Source organism: Eleginops maclovinus, chromosome 6, assembly GCF_036324505.1.
Source record: "Eleginops maclovinus isolate JMC-PN-2008 ecotype Puerto Natales chromosome 6, JC_Emac_rtc_rv5, whole genome shotgun sequence".
Classification (NCBI taxonomy): Eukaryota; Metazoa; Chordata; class Actinopteri; order Perciformes; family Eleginopidae; genus Eleginops; species Eleginops maclovinus.
In genome coordinates, this window is record NC_086354.1 from 19,075,284 (window position 1) to 19,091,046 (window position 15,763).

Below are 15,763 nucleotides of genomic sequence, written 5' to 3' on the forward strand. Positions count from 1 at the left end.
ATTGAATATTGATGATCACTCTTTCGACAATAACACACTTAAAACAGTTGACATAGAACTCCTTGTATATTGAACAAGTCAACCGTCTCAGATGCAGCCCATGGTTGCAGCAGGTGTTAATAAACCCTAGATACCCTGACCTCTGGTAATTATCAAACATAGCTTTTATATGTTGAACTACAAAAGCTGTGGTTAAAGTCTTAAAATAAAGGAGAATTTCATTACTTGCAAACAGGATTAAACTAGTTATTTACGAAACAAAGTCAATGAAAGAAACTGCTCCATCAAGTTCTTTTAAACGTATGTGTTGCTGTCAGTTGCATATCCAAAGAACCCCATAAGAGCGACAGACAGTACTAGTCACTTTTCTACTTCTCTTAGAGCCAATGGGTTTTTTGGTAATATAAAAAATGGTATAAGTTTAACTTGAATTTTAAGAATGCCACATATAAAGAGGATTTCGTACCATTTTTAGGTGCTTGTTCATTAAAAGGTTAATAATGTTCTAATTATGGGTGATTTCAGGTCGCCATGTTGCACAGTGTGCCGAACGTCATCAATGCTATTCAAATGATTTACAATGTTTCACTGTACTACAATACCAGAGAAAAGATATCGGCACTGTTCGTAAAAGTAAGTGTTTCGTTTTTAGTCGCAGAACATTTAATTTGTTTTCAGAAAGTGAAAGCATCCAATTTATTTTAATTTTGTTCCTGAAAAAAACTTCCAGGTTACAAATCAGATGGTTACAGCCTGCAGATCATACATTACTGACAACGGCACATGTCTGATATGGGACAAAGATGCTGAGGAAATGGTCAAGAAAATGCAGGTGATAATGACCTACCTCTTTTGTGGTATCATAGGTTAAGCTTGACTTATTTTAAAATTAGAATGCCACTTTATTTATTCATCTTCTATTTTTGGCAGGACTGCATCCGTCTATATCAGGAGTATCAGTCATGCTTCCAGAAAGCAAAGAAAAAAAATATGGAAAGTCCTGGAAAGAAGCCCTTTGATGTTTCAGAGAGTCAGATTTTTTGCAAGTTTGAGGGTTTCTGCAAGCAGCTTGAAAAGGTGCGGTCCATGCTCACTCTATTAATTTGAATCCCACTCTTATCACAAAGTCTTGCAAAGTAACCAAGCATTTTCTATTGTAGATCAAACGAATAATTACACTGTTCAAGATGTTTGAACCCCTTGGGAAATCAAACATTGAGGGTATTGAGATTCTGGCCAGACAATTCCAGACTGTATCCATGAACCTGAAGAGGAAGCAGTATGACATGTTGGCTCCAAGGACGGTTGAATTTGAGTCGGATTTTACAAAGTTCATAGCTCAAATTGGCAACATTGAGGTATATTTATATCCTTTTGTGTACAATTTGTAATGTAGGTAGCTTCCTTTTTTAAAGTTGATTAGTATTGTTCCAAATATACAACAGATGGTTTATTTACGTTTTGGTTATCCTTTTCTGCAGAATCAGCTTCGGGCCTTTATGAGCTCCTGCTTCTTGAACAAATTCTCATCCCAACAAGCTCTGGTCCTAATACAGCGGTTAGTATATCAGCATGATATAAACATTATTCTGTGCATTTTTTTTAAACTGGAATGTTTAGCTTTATAATCCTAACATTTGAATGCAGTGTTTAAAGATTTGTATTATTTGTAGTTTTCAGAGGCTGAACATTCCCTGCCTTGACTCGGAAATCTCCAACCTTTTGGGTCGTATTCTTCAGCATTATTTCACAGAAGTAGAGTTTGTGAAAAAGGTATCCCATTTCCATGCTTGAATAGATACTGAAAATAATATTAATTAAATTAATTGTCAAATTGACGTTTTTGATTTAATGAACATGTGCATTTTCTCTGCAGCTCTATGACAAACAGAGAGATGACCCCCCATTAGCTAGAAACATGCCTCCTGTGGCTGGAAGGATTGGTTGGGTCAAGCATCTCTACCAAAAAATAGAGGAACCCATCACATACATAAAAGTATAGCTTCATTTCTATCTGAAAAACTTTAAAAAATTAAGATTTATCTACTGAATTGTTTCAATATTGAAAAAAACGTTTGCCCTTAACAGAACAACTCTGACATCCTGTCCAGCCCTGAGGGACAAGATGTGGTCAAAATGTACAACCAAACTGCAGCGGCATTTGTAGAGTTTGAGACTGTTTACCACAGAGCATGGATGACTGAAGTGTCCAAACTGGATTATAGTAAGTTTCCTGGCTATTACTTGAAATGTTGATACCCTAGATTGCACACAATTTCCCTTCAAAGTGATATTATTTTCAAATGCCTTTTCCCCCATTCCTCCTTATCACAGTCTTGAATATCACTCTGCTGGTTCGTCACCCAAAGACTGGAAAATTAGTTGTCAACTTCGATCCTAAAGTCACTGAGGTCATTCGGGAGGCTAACTGTTTGATGAAGATGGGAATGGAGGTTCCAAAGCAGGCTTTGAATCTGGTAAAGTTGGAAAGCAAACTCAACTCCGACCACCTCCGACTGCAGGTAAATTATAACAACATTTTTTTTTTTAACAGATGGACTGGAAGCTTTATTAAAAATGACTTTTTTGTGAATGTGTTTTTTTCAATAGACCATTTTGTCAGATTTTGAGTCCACCATTCGGAGCATTCCTGCAGAGTTTGTGAACCTGATGGGTTCAAAAATAAAACATGTAAGTTATAGTTTGTAAACACAGGTTCAAGTAGAACCTTAAAAATGAAATTGGTAAAGAGAAACTCGTATCACATATAATGTTCTGATAAATGTATCAACTTATATGTTCCACAGGTCAGGGCCAACAAACCCTTTTAGTGCTTCTTGCTAAGTTCCTTATCAACTCAAAAACTCATGCGTTATGTGAGAAATGGTATAAAAAGGCAAATATAAAGCTTGCTATGGGCAATACTCATAAGTGTGGAACTAGCTTCGACACATTTTATTTTCATGTCATTTGTGCCTTTAAAAAGTGCTTTCACAGTTTCTAATTATTGACCTGTTCTGTAAAATACAAGGTGGAATCTGTGCTTCGCCATGGGTCAGTGATGCTCACCTGGTCGTCCTTTCTCCTGGACAAGTTCTTCAAAAATGTGGACGCTGCTTTGTTTGAGCTTACACATCTAGTAAAGAATGTATGTTGCACAACAAACGCACTGACCAAATGTTAGCTATCTTTACTTGTCACATATGGATTTGCAATCTAAAAAAAATCCTGAAATTACTTTTGTTATAGAGGAATATTTCACCGTTTTTCTTCAGGTGCAGGATGTCTGTAAGGTACACATTGATGATGTCCTTAAAGACATCTCAGAGACTGTGATGATTGAGCTCCCTGAAGACCATGCTTCTTCGGTGCAGCACTTGAAGGACCTCAATGAGGTATGGACTTGACCTGGAACTTTTTTAAATGATTAATACATGAAGTAATATTTAATATTGAATTTCCTTATTTTTCGCTGAAGCATTTTTTTGAAATATGTCTGGGTGATTTATTGACTCATTACATATCTGTTTTTAGAAACATTCTAAGGAGTGGACAAAGATATTGGACTTCAAATATAATCGTGTTAAACGAGCGGTGATGGAGCTTGGTGATGTGTTCAGTGGCCTTTATGAATCAAAAAGCACAAAGAAGACTGTGGAGGGACCTGTTTCAAGTCAATTGCCTTTCTCAGGTATTGAACACAGCTGGAATTAATATAAAACAATTGAAGAAACAGTCATACATACATGCGTGTTTCTCCTTTTATTCAACCTTTCATTCTAGGACGAAGGACTGTGTCATTCTCAGGAGAGACTCAGAACACCCCCAATGAAGATTTTGGAAGGAATTTAGAAGGTCCAGATAGAGATAGAGCGGTCAAATTTGAGAAGGTTTGTTTGCTTATAAACTGTAAAACATTGCTCATATAAAAACCATCACCACACATATGTCAATGCCTAAAAAATACATCTTATTCCAGGAGTTTAAGAAGCTTTATGAATACTTTACCGAGAGGGTATTCGATGCACTGGTGAAAACGACCAAACTATCTCTGGAGGCCCTGAGAAGGAGAATTTGTGGCACTAAGTAAGTATGTCTGTTTTATTCAGCATGCAAAAAAAAGGCCAAAATCTAACAGAAATGACATGATCTCTTCCAGATCGAAATCGATAAATGAAGGTTTCAGTATTAATGGGAAGTCAAAGTCTGGGTCTAAGATGGTCTCGCTAATAAAAAGTCAAGTCCAGCTGATTATACCAAACGTGGTGAGTTTCTAGTACTTATTGGAAACTGATTCCACCTCACACAAGTACTGAGACTTGTTTAGGGGAGATGGATAACCTAGATCTCTGCCAATAATGTGTAACAGAAAATATTGTTTCTCTGTCTGATGTGGTCATCAGGTAATGATTCCCGCTGTCGAGGAGATCCAACAGGCCATAAACCGGTTAATCGACTTGGTCTTGGAAATAAGCAAGGGCATCGCATGGCAGCGGGAATACAGTTTCAGTGGCACCAAGAACAAAGGTAATGTTAGCATGCACATGGATGAATGAAAAACCTGAAAGAGACAGAAATCACATACTGTGTATCCTTAAATATAACGAATGTGGATCTGAGGCAACCAACTATTATTCTTATTGAATTCAAACAAGGAAATGCATGAAGTTTAGTAAGTATTATATTTTTCAAAAATAGTAAAAATACACAATCTTTCTTTTGTGATAATCATACAGGGGGAGAAAAAGAAAATTTCCATCACAGAGTTGTTGAACACAAGGACATCAAAAAGGTTGTGGTCATTCTGAAATCAGCAGTCAGCACCCAAAGAGAAGAAGCAGCCGGTGTTCTGAAGCAATTCAGCCCGTTCAGAGTGCTTTGGGAAGAGGACAGGAACCTCAAAGTCAAGGTTTGTTTTAGAGAACCTTTTGGCAGAAAATATGTTTTCCAATAATGCTAATGATGATGAAGATGACCAACGACATCATGTTTATCTTAATTTTAGGAATTCATGGACAGCAATCCATCCCTGATCCAGATCAAATCTGAAATCCAGCACTACGACTCTATTGAAAAAGATATTGATGATATCAAACCCATCATGGTTTTGGGGTCAACTGAATTGTCAACAGGTACGGCAGCAGTAATGTACAGCATCGGAGAGAAAGCATTACATTACGCAGCCAGAGGATGGTCTGAGTGTTTTTTTACTTTCAAAGTTAGAAGCAGCTATGTGTGGAGCATGATTGTCTGTATATGTAATGACCTTTTGGGAAAAAACACATTTTCGAAATGTAAATCTTCAAGGGAATCCATCCAATTGTAATAATGTATTTCTGTCTGAAACAAAGCAGTGTACAGACTGACCAACATTGCTATCTCTACCACCAATATTTCACAATCAAGAAACCCTCTGACTCTACGAAAACATCCTCTTGTTTGTCAAAGGAAATTTGATTAAATACTTTAATTTGATAGCAAAATGTTGGTTTTGCCAGGATTTGCAGGACGGGCCTGGTTTGTGAACTGTGTTTATGTTAGAGCAAAGGGGTTGCATTGTTTGCACTGTAAATGATCTCTCTCGAATGCAGAGTCATTAAAGAAGTCCTTCACCTTTGAGACCAAAGCCTGGAAGAAGCTTTTGTGCAAATACCTAAAGGAGAAGTACAGGAAGAAAATGATCGAAACCAGCATCCATACGAACAAATACATGGCTCAACTATCCCACCCTGTGGCTAATCTGGAAGATGTGCGCAATGCCATGGGGGCCCTGTATAAGCTCCGGGATGCTGAAATACAAACTGATATGACATTGATTTCCATTGAGGTATGACTTGTTGCTTATCTAATTAGTTTTAAATCTGTGTGCTCTTATAAATGTTTGGATTGTCACAGTGTTCAGAAATGTTCTTTTTTCCATGATAAGAACTGCATTTTGATTTATGCATGTGTCAAATAACCATTTTTTGATTATGGTATATGTTACAGGAAGCTTTTGAAATTTTGATTAAATATGAAGCAGAGGTGACCAAAAGAGAAGCAGAGGGAGTGTTCAATCTGAGGCATTTCTTCACAGAGCTCCAGTCTAAAGCTGTTAGTATTATAATTGTATTCATTTATTTTTTTTTGTTGTCTTTTTGGTTTTATAATGTGTTCTTCTGAAATCTTTTGGTTCCTATCTATCCCAGAGATCAGTGCAAGAGGAACTTGTTCGTAAGCAGCCCACGTTCAAACAAAACCTTCTGGATGGTGTAACTACTTTCCAAAATGATGTTGGCACTTTTTTGAACCAGTATGATACAGTAAGTCATCTGGGAACATGTTGGAAAGATTTCTATCATTCAAAGTAAATTAATGAATTAAGTGGTTCACATGGTCTTGTCTTTAGGAAGGCCCCATGGCTGATGGAATTACTCCCCAAGAAGCCAGCTCCAGGCTTCGGACCTGTCAGGTAACACAAGTAGAGAGGCCATATATTAAATACAATATGTAGGGCACTAAAAGCATTTTCAATTTAAACCTGTGAACCATTGCTCCAAATCCAAATCATCAAATAGTGACTTCATTATTTTTAGACCATGTAAAGAAGAAACAAAAATATTATTAAATGAAGTAAGATGAAGGAAAATACCATCAAATGAATTTTTTTCTCAGACTACATTTGAAGAACTGTGGAGGAATTTCACCACATATACCTCTGGGGAGCAACTCCTTGGTTTGCCAGTCACAAATTATGACTGTCTACAAAAGAAAAAGTTTGTACCACTCTACAAAAGCTTACCCTTCATTACCTGGAATTGTTAGTTTCGGTTTTCCTCTTGATATTTAAAAATATGTCCAGACTTATGGAATTATTGATTTCCTATCATATCTTTAGAAAAGAGCTTGACCTCCTGCACAAACTCTACGGCCTCTATGATGCAGTGATGGGTAAGATCAGCGGGTACTATGGCATTCTGTGGACAGATGTGGATATTGAGAAGATCAATGCAGAACTTTTGGAATTTCAGAACAGGTAATCCACGTATTATTGTTCTTTCCTCCCACCTTACTGTTACAGACCATTTAATGTGCACTATGGTTTTCATTTGTTGGGAAACAACATTGCTTACAGGTAAGCATGTGCCAATATCAAAACTTGAATGTACAAAACACCGTAATGTGGCCCATTAATACAATGTTATATTTATAACTTCTGTAGAAAGTTAAAATGATAGTACAAGGAGACTCAGCTACAAATATTTGTTTATTTCTTTCAAATATTTACATCAATTTTGTTCCCTATCTCTAGGTGCCGAAAGCTACCCAAAGCACTAAAGGACTGGCAAGCTTTCCTGGACCTGAAAAGGACAATTGATGATTTCAGTGAGTCATGTCCTCTGCTTGAGATGATGGCAAGCAAGTCTATGATGAGGAGACACTGGGACCGGATCACAGACCTGACAGGGCACCAATTTGAGGTGGAGTCCAACACCTTTACGCTATCAAACATCATGGAAGCGCCTCTTCTGAAGTACAAGGACGATATTGAGGTTTGCTGGCTGCTTGGATACTGTGGTTGCAACATGCCTTAATTTGTCGTTACAGTATTTTATCTAATGTTGTTCTCCTAAGCTTGACTTTTGATTTTTTTTGCATCCGTAGGACATCTGTATATCCTCTGTAAAGGAGAAGGATATTGACGCCAAGTTGTCACAGGTGAAAGAAGTGTGGTCCAGCCAGATCCTGAGCCTGATTACCTTTAAGGATAGAGGTGAACTGATGCTAAAAGCAGCGGACACTGCAGAGATCCTTACCTTCCTGGAGGACAGTCTGATGGTGCTGGGCTCACTACTGAGCAACAGGTACTGCTGAGCAACAGGTACTGCAGAGCAACGATAGAAGCAGCTACTCTACTGTGCTGTCTTAAGTAACACGTCTCCTTGTCTTCCTTTTATAGGTACAGTGCCTTCTATAAAGCAGAGATCCAGGACTGGGTGTCAAACCTTTCAACATCATCGGATGTAATTGAGCAGTGGGTAATTGTGCAAAACCTGTGGATCTATTTGGAGGCTGTGTTTGTTGGGGGTGACATTGCCAAAGACCTTCCACAGGTATTACACATTCACTTTATCTTAATGTTTCCAAATAACAAATATTAGCTTTAAATAAACACCAGTTTAATTTTTTTACCCGATGTAGGAAGCAAAGCGTTTTCAGAACATTGACAAGTCCTGGGTTACAGTAATGCAGCGAGCCCAAAAGGTTCCAAATGTGGTGGAGTGCTGTGTGGGGGATCCGATTCTGGCACAGCTCCTACCAGATCTGCAGAAACAGCTGGAGTTCTGTCAAAAGTCTCTCGCAGGGTAAAGCTTTGTAAAGATCTTTTTTTAACATTTGTTTTTATACAAACATAAGTGGATAAAACCACTTTCTATGTGGCGCTATCTAATTAAATATTGTTGTACTACTGTCTTCCATTCCAGCACTGTCATCAGGCTCATTATTGATTATTTTGTTTTCTTTACTCGTGTATGCAAATGCTGTGATCTGACTCAACAGGTACCTTGAGAAAAAGAGGCTCCTCTTCCCACGGTTCTTCTTCGTGTCTGATCCAGCCCTTTTGGAAATCCTTGGACAAGCCAGTGATTCTCACACAATTCAGTCACATCTTCTCGGAGTGTTTGACAATATTAATGAAGCGGAGTTTCATGCAACTGAGTATGACAAGATTTTGGCTGTTATTTCACAAGAGGGAGAGAAACTACCGGTATGGAACGCTGATTGCATTTGCAGAATTATAGACCAACAAATAAAATGTGGAACTTCATTTGTTACTCTTAATGTTAAGCAGTTGGTCTAAATCAATGGATTTGAATGACTTTATAGATGGTTGGGAATCTTTAAAACTGTATGATTTAGTATAGTGTGTTTTTTATGTAAAATGTATTAATTGATATTATAATTGACTATGATTTGAAAACGCTGTGTAGGACAGAAACTCGAGTTAATGCACTTTGCTGATTTCCTCTCTTCAGAAGTATAGTAAATGTGTATTTGTGGTTTCAGCTGGACAACTCCGTCATAGCACAGGGACCTGTGGAGCTCTGGCTCGGGCAGCTGTTGGTACACCAGCAGGCTTCATTGCACTCTGTAATCAAATCTGCAGATCTAGAGATCAACGATGAAGACTTCGAACTCCTTTCTTTCCTCGACAAGTTCCAATCCCAGGTCAGAAGACAGCAGTGAATATGTGCAATACTCTGACTGTACCTTTTTACCTGTTTTATTACAGTAGGTAGCAGGTCAATGCTAGGCCTGTATTTTTAATTAGATTTTCTCTACAGTTTAAGTTGGATACGAACAACCAACACTTGAAGATGTTTCCACAAAAAGAATGATTAATTCATATCCTGATTAAATGACTACATGGTGATCGATTTTTTTCTAGGTGGGCTTGCTGGGAATCCAGATGCTATGGACAAGAGATTCAGAAGAGGCCCTGCAATCTGCTGAATATGACAGGGAGATCATGCCTCTAACCAAAAAGAAATTTCTAAATCTACTCAGCGCACTTATTAAACAAACCACCCATGACCTGAGCAAATTTGACAGAATCAAATACGAGACGCTCGTCACAATCCATGTGCACCAGAGTGACATATTTAATGACCTAGTAGGTTCTACGCATCTTTATATTTTTATCTTGACTGTTATTGTAATTTATCTAAGATGTCGACATCCTGATTTGTCCTCAGGTAAAAAAGCGTATCAAATCTATCAGTGACTTTGAATGGCTGAAGCAGAGCAGATTTTACTTCAAGGAGGATCTGGATAAGGTCCTTGTGTCCATTACTAATGTGGACTTCATTTATCAGAATGAGTTCCTAGGCTGTACCGACCGTCTGGTCATCACCCCTCTGACTGACAGGCAAGAGGAGAGGAATTTGATTAAATTGCCTTTTTCTACAATGTTTATTTTCTAAGTTGAATCATGACATCTACTTGTATCAACAGGTGTTATATCACACTGTCCCAGGCTCTTGGCATGAGCATGGGAGGAGCTCCAGCAGGTCCAGCCGGCACAGGGAAAACTGAAACCACTAAAGACATGGGTCGCTGCCTCGGCAAGTATGTTGTGGTTTTTAACTGCTCGGACCAGATGGACTTTAGAGGACTTGGCAGGATATACAAAGGTATCCGAGGCGATAAAAGGATTCATCCAGCAGGGTGGTGTAAAATGTCTCTTCTCTGATGTTCTATTCTCTTTCAGGTCTTGCACAGTCAGGGTCCTGGGGCTGCTTTGATGAGTTCAACAGGATCGACCTGCCAGTGCTTTCTGTTGCTGCTCAGCAGATCTACATTGTCCTGATGGCACGCAAGAAAGTCAAAACCAGTTTCATCTTTACTGATGGAGACTGTGTGACTCTGAATCCAGAGTTTGGCCTGTTTATCACTATGGTAGGATACAAAAATGCTCAGGAATCTCTGAAAAATACTAATAAACATACACTAAATATGTTGTGTCTCCATTCCATATGTAGAACCCAGGGTATGCAGGTCGTCAGGAACTTCCTGAAAACCTAAAAGTGCAATTCAGGACAGTATCAATGATGGTACCAGACCGGCAAGTAAGTCATGATACTTTTGCTGGAAAATAGCTGATTTTGTTGTGCTCTAATCAGAACTCATGGTCAATTTTCTGCTATTGTTTTTGGTAGATCATCATGAGAGTCAAACTAGCCAGCTGTGGATTTAATGACAATGTCATATTGGCCCAGAAATTCTTTGTCCTTTATAAACTCTGTGAAGAACAACTTACAAAGCAGGTGGGAATGTTGTGGCCAATGCTTGATTACTAATTTGGTATGACGATTGACCTACTGACATACATAATCTGCTGATGTCAGGTCCACTATGACTTTGGCCTGAGGAACATCCTGTCTGTGTTAAGAACACTTGGAGCCAATAAAAGAGCTCGACCTGAGGACACTGAGTCCAGCACTGTCATGAGAGTTCTGCGTGACATGAACCTTTCTAAACTGGTATAACTTGGTCTCATTTTTTAACCACCTTGGATAAAATAACATACTTCAGAGGTATAGTACGGTGTCAGTGGATACTGTTTAAGAGACTCTTTCTGTATATTTCAGGTGGATGAGGATGAGCCTCTCTTCCTTAGTTTGATCAATGATCTATTCCCTGGTATCCAGCTGGATGGGAGCACATATGTTGAACTTCAAGCTGCTGTTGCCCATCAAGTTGAGCTGGCTGGTCTAGTCAACCACCCACCATGGAACCTGAAGCTTGTTCAGGTACCTCAGCAACTCCTTACCTGTCTATTAAGCTGCTGTTGTTTGGCTCAAACGTTACTAAATGGTTCCTTTACTTACAGCTTTATGAGACTTCTCGAGTGCGCCATGGCCTGATGACTCTGGGTCCAAGTGGAGCTGGAAAGACTGCGGTGATCAACATACTCATGAAAGCTATGACGGAAGGCGGAGCCCCTCACAGAGAGATGCGGATGAATCCCAAAGCAATCACTGCACCACAAATGTTTGGTCGTCTTGACGCGGCCACCAATGATTGGACTGATGGAATCTTTTCCACTCTGTGGAGGAGGACGCTTAAAGCCAAGAAAGGTTAATAACTTAATAACTAACAAACCAACAACAGAAATTCAGTTTTTTATGTGGAAGAGATGGTTTGATATTAAAGAATCGCATTTGATGGCTTTGAAATGTTCACTCTTTAGGGGAGTTCATATGGATTGTGCTGGATGGCCCTGTGGACGCCATATGGATCGAGAACCTCAACTCTGTGCTGGATGATAACAAAACTCTGACCCTGGCCAATGGTGACCGCATCGTCATGTCTCCAACCTGCAAACTGGTGTTTGAGGTGCACAACATGGATAATGCCTCCCCTGCTACTGTGTCCCGGGTGGGTATGGTCTTCATGAGCTCCTCAGCTCTCAGCTGGCAACCCATACTCCAGGTACATTTCATTTGATAAATGATCAAAGAATAGTGTTTGCAAAGAATAATTCTTTTTAAAATGGAGTGTTGAGGTTGAGCATGTTCTTTATGTTCTAGGGATGGGCTCACAAGCGCAATGCAAGAGAGGCAGAAAGCATTTTGGCTCTGTATGACAAGATATTTGAGGACGCTTACTTATTTATGAAACAGAACCTTAAACCCAAAATGGAGCTGTTAGAGTGCAACTACATCATGCAGGTATGTATGCGCAAACACGTTGAAGACAAACAGGGATTAGGAAGTATGTATCTAAACCTGTGACACTGAATGATCTGAATATGATCTACCCTACAGTCTGTGAATCTGCTAGAGGGCCTTATTCCAACCAAGGAGAAAGGGGGCTTGGCCAGTGACAACCACCTTGAACGTCTCTTTGTCTTCTGCCTGTTGTGGAGCCTGGGAGCCCTTTTGGAGTTACAGGACAGAGACAAACTGGAGAATTTCATCCAAACTCATGACAGTCGCATTGATGTACCTCAAACGCAGCCGGGGGAGACTATGTTTGAATACATGGTCAACCCAAACGGTACAGCAATTTTATGCCTTAAAATCCACCACTTTGCTGCCTTTAACCGTTTCTTAAAAGTGTTTAAAGGACTGTAACTGTATACATCTATGGTTTCTGTTTCAGGAGAATGGTGCCATTGGAATAACCACGTTGGAGAGTATGTCTATCCAACTGATTTTGTTCCTGAGTATGCTTCCATTCTTGTGCCAAATGTGGATAACACAAGAACCTCTTTCCTCCTGGAGACTATTGCCAAACAACACAAGGTGATCTGGTCACTTGAAAATAATAAGTGTATTTACTTTCAAAAATGTAACTACTGTTTTTGCTTTAAGGTCTTTTTTGAAAAACATGTACATTTTCTTTGTATAGGCCGTCCTGCTTATTGGTGAACAAGGGACAGCGAAGACCGTCATGATAAAAAGCTACACTAAAAAATTTGATCCTGAGACGGACCTTTCCAAGTCCTTAAACTTTTCATCTGCAACAGAGCCCATGATGTTTCAGGTTTGTTATTTATCATGCTCTCTATGCATAGCTTTGAACCGTTTAAAATCAGTTTGATTGCGAAAGATTTCTTTCTGCTACAGCGCACAGTGGAAAGCTACATTGAGAAAAGGATTGGCAGCACTTATGGTCCCCCAGGGGGGCGCAGGATGACGGTCTTCGTTGATGACATAAACATGCCTATTGTCAATGAATGGGGAGATCAGGTGTTTATACAGCAAGCTTTTTAAATTTGATTTATTGACTATTTTCTGTTCAGTCTGAGTATCTTCTGTGTCTGACTGCCCATCCAGATCACCAATGAGATAGTACGCCAGATGATGGAAATGAGGGGCATGTACAACCTAGACAAACCGGGAGACTTCACCACTATTGTGGATGTGATGGTTCTGGCTGCCATGATTCATCCTGGTGGTGGGAGAAACGACATCCCACAAAGACTGAAGAGACAGTTCACAGTCTTCAACTGTACTCTGCCCTCCAACACCTCCATTGATAAGATCTTTGGTAGCTGTCTCCTACATGATGCATTTTTCTTCTTATCTTTGGGTGTATGAAACGCATAGTTGTGGTTTTTTAACATATTATTTCTGTGCAGGTGTCCTCGGCTGTGGATATTTCCATGAATGCAGGAATTTCAAGCCTGAGATTATAGATATGGTGAAGCGTCTGGTGTCTGCTGGGAGGGTTTTATGGCAATGGACAAAGGTGCTTACTGGAAAGAATATGTGGAGTATATTACAGTGATAGATTGATTAATGGTATACATGTATTAATGAAGAATGACCTTATGTGTTGATTTCTTATTGAAGACAAAAATGCTTCCTACACCATCCAAGTTCCACTACGTCTTCAATTTGAGAGATTTGTCCAGGATCTGGCAAGGAATGTTAAACGTAAAGGCTGAGGAGTGCAATAACATTCCCACTCTCTTGGCTCTTTTCAAAAGTGAATGTACGAGGGTGATTGCTGACAGGTACAGTGCTAACATACAGTAAATCCCCTTTTATGTACTCCAAAATAGCAAACTGAAACATTGTTTTGCTCTAGGTTTATTTGCACAGAGGACCGACAGTGGTTTGAGAAGGCTGTATCGCGGGTGATTGAAGAGCATGTTGACGCCAGTCTGGTCCCAGGACTTCATTCTGAGCCATACTTTGTGGATTTCCTGCAAGAGGCTCCTGAGCCCACTGGAGAAGAAGATGAAGATGCCTGCTTTGATGCCCCTAAAATTTATGAACTGGTAAAACGTATTATTTAGACCATTTGTATGATATCTGTACAATCAATGTAGACGCCCTTCACCAAATGATGTGCAAACTAACATTCATTCAGGTGCCAAGTTTTGAGTTCTTATCAGAAAAGCTGATGATGTATCAGACCCTGCATAATGAGTTTGTCAGAGGCTCCAGCCTGGATTTGGTTTTCTTCACAGATGCCATGACTCACCTTGTCAAGGTTAGGGTAAAAGCCAATCCAACCATTACTTATTCTGTAGAGTGTGCTAAAGAATACTAACAATTTTGAGATTTGCCTCCCTACAGATCTCACGAATCATTCGAACTGACAATGGTAATGCCTTGCTTGTGGGAGTGGGAGGATCAGGGAAACAGAGCCTGACTCGCTTGGCCTCATACATAGCAGGATACAGCATCTTCCAGATAACATTGACTAGGTAAAATCTTCCAATATAAATCTTTATGATATTTCATTCACGTTGGCCCGTTTCATTCTACTTGGTAGCAATTATGCTTTATACTTTGTTTGTTTTGACACTGCTGACTTGTTTCTTCATCAGAACATACAACATGAGTAATTTCATGGATGACCTAAAACTGTTATATAAAACAGCTGGGGCTGAGGGAAAAGGCATCACCTTCATCTTTACGGACAATGAAATAAAAGATGAAGCCTTCCTTGAGTACCTCAACAATGTTCTTTCTTCTGGAGAGGTGAGTACTGCCCCAATCAAGCTGACTTTGAATTTAGACAATACATTTAAGAACTCTATTTATAATCATTAAAACTTTGAATCATTCCTGTCTCACAGAAACTAAGAAGGTAGATAAAACTGTTGGGTTATCCTTCACCGCTCCTGATATCAATATGAAATATCTGTTTGCAGGTCTCCAACCTTTTTGCTAAAGATGAGATAACAGAGATCACCCAGAACCTGATTCTTGTAATGAAAAAGGAGTTTCCTCGGGTTCCTCCGACTTTTGACAATCTTTATGACTACTTCATATCCCGATCCAAGAAGAATCTGCATGTTGTGCTTTGCTTCTCTCCGGTAGGTGAAGCATTGCATATTCATTATTTCCTTTATATTTCTCTACGTGTTCTGTTTCTTGCATGTCGATTGTAAACTTTTGCATTTAACTGGCAGCAAGCTAGACCTACATTGGTCAAAGTTCTCATTTGAATTATATAATCTACTGTCTTGACAGGTGGGGCAGAAGTTTCGCAACAGATCCCTCAAGTTTCCAGGGTTAATTTCTGGCTGTACCATGGACTGGTTCACTCCTTGGCCCAATGAAGCTCTGGTGGCTGTATCCAACTACTTCTTGTCAGAATTTCCAATGGTTTGCTCTGCTGAAGTGAAGAATGCTGTAGTGAGCACCATGGGTACATATCATGATAAAGTGTCTGAAACCTGTGAAAGCTACTTCGAAAGGTATAGCACACAAATCACATCTAGGTTCAGCTTGTTGCGTTGTAGTTATTTATAGAA

At 39.4% G+C, this 15,763-nt stretch overlaps 1 protein-coding gene across 1 annotated transcript in view; it reads left to right on the forward strand.

Moving 5' to 3' along the window:
* LOC134866035 (dynein axonemal heavy chain 8-like) overlaps positions 1-15,763 on the forward strand; it is a 28,429-nt gene that overhangs the window by 3,782 nt on the left and 8,884 nt on the right. Inside the window, 55 exon segments of the mRNA XM_063885929.1 lie at positions 526-633; positions 731-832; positions 931-1,077; positions 1,161-1,358; positions 1,482-1,558; positions 1,674-1,773; positions 1,877-1,996; positions 2,089-2,224; positions 2,335-2,522; positions 2,611-2,691; positions 3,032-3,148; positions 3,276-3,395; positions 3,535-3,691; positions 3,784-3,890; positions 3,980-4,086; positions 4,160-4,265; positions 4,404-4,527; positions 4,737-4,909; positions 5,006-5,132; positions 5,592-5,827; positions 5,989-6,093; positions 6,189-6,302; positions 6,389-6,451; positions 6,655-6,755; positions 6,878-7,015; positions 7,292-7,532; positions 7,645-7,844; positions 7,940-8,093; positions 8,182-8,345; positions 8,542-8,749; positions 9,049-9,210; positions 9,431-9,655; positions 9,738-9,910; positions 9,997-10,175; positions 10,253-10,440; positions 10,524-10,610; positions 10,701-10,808; positions 10,890-11,024; positions 11,133-11,294; positions 11,375-11,621; positions 11,735-11,976; positions 12,075-12,215; positions 12,312-12,543; positions 12,649-12,791; positions 12,898-13,032; positions 13,116-13,238; positions 13,326-13,539; positions 13,631-13,740; positions 13,845-14,008; positions 14,083-14,275; positions 14,368-14,490; positions 14,577-14,707; positions 14,831-14,984; positions 15,158-15,322; positions 15,480-15,706. Coding sequence (XP_063741999.1) covers positions 526-633; positions 731-832; positions 931-1,077; positions 1,161-1,358; positions 1,482-1,558; positions 1,674-1,773; positions 1,877-1,996; positions 2,089-2,224; positions 2,335-2,522; positions 2,611-2,691; positions 3,032-3,148; positions 3,276-3,395; positions 3,535-3,691; positions 3,784-3,890; positions 3,980-4,086; positions 4,160-4,265; positions 4,404-4,527; positions 4,737-4,909; positions 5,006-5,132; positions 5,592-5,827; positions 5,989-6,093; positions 6,189-6,302; positions 6,389-6,451; positions 6,655-6,755; positions 6,878-7,015; positions 7,292-7,532; positions 7,645-7,844; positions 7,940-8,093; positions 8,182-8,345; positions 8,542-8,749; positions 9,049-9,210; positions 9,431-9,655; positions 9,738-9,910; positions 9,997-10,175; positions 10,253-10,440; positions 10,524-10,610; positions 10,701-10,808; positions 10,890-11,024; positions 11,133-11,294; positions 11,375-11,621; positions 11,735-11,976; positions 12,075-12,215; positions 12,312-12,543; positions 12,649-12,791; positions 12,898-13,032; positions 13,116-13,238; positions 13,326-13,539; positions 13,631-13,740; positions 13,845-14,008; positions 14,083-14,275; positions 14,368-14,490; positions 14,577-14,707; positions 14,831-14,984; positions 15,158-15,322; positions 15,480-15,706 — 8,282 coding nt within the window.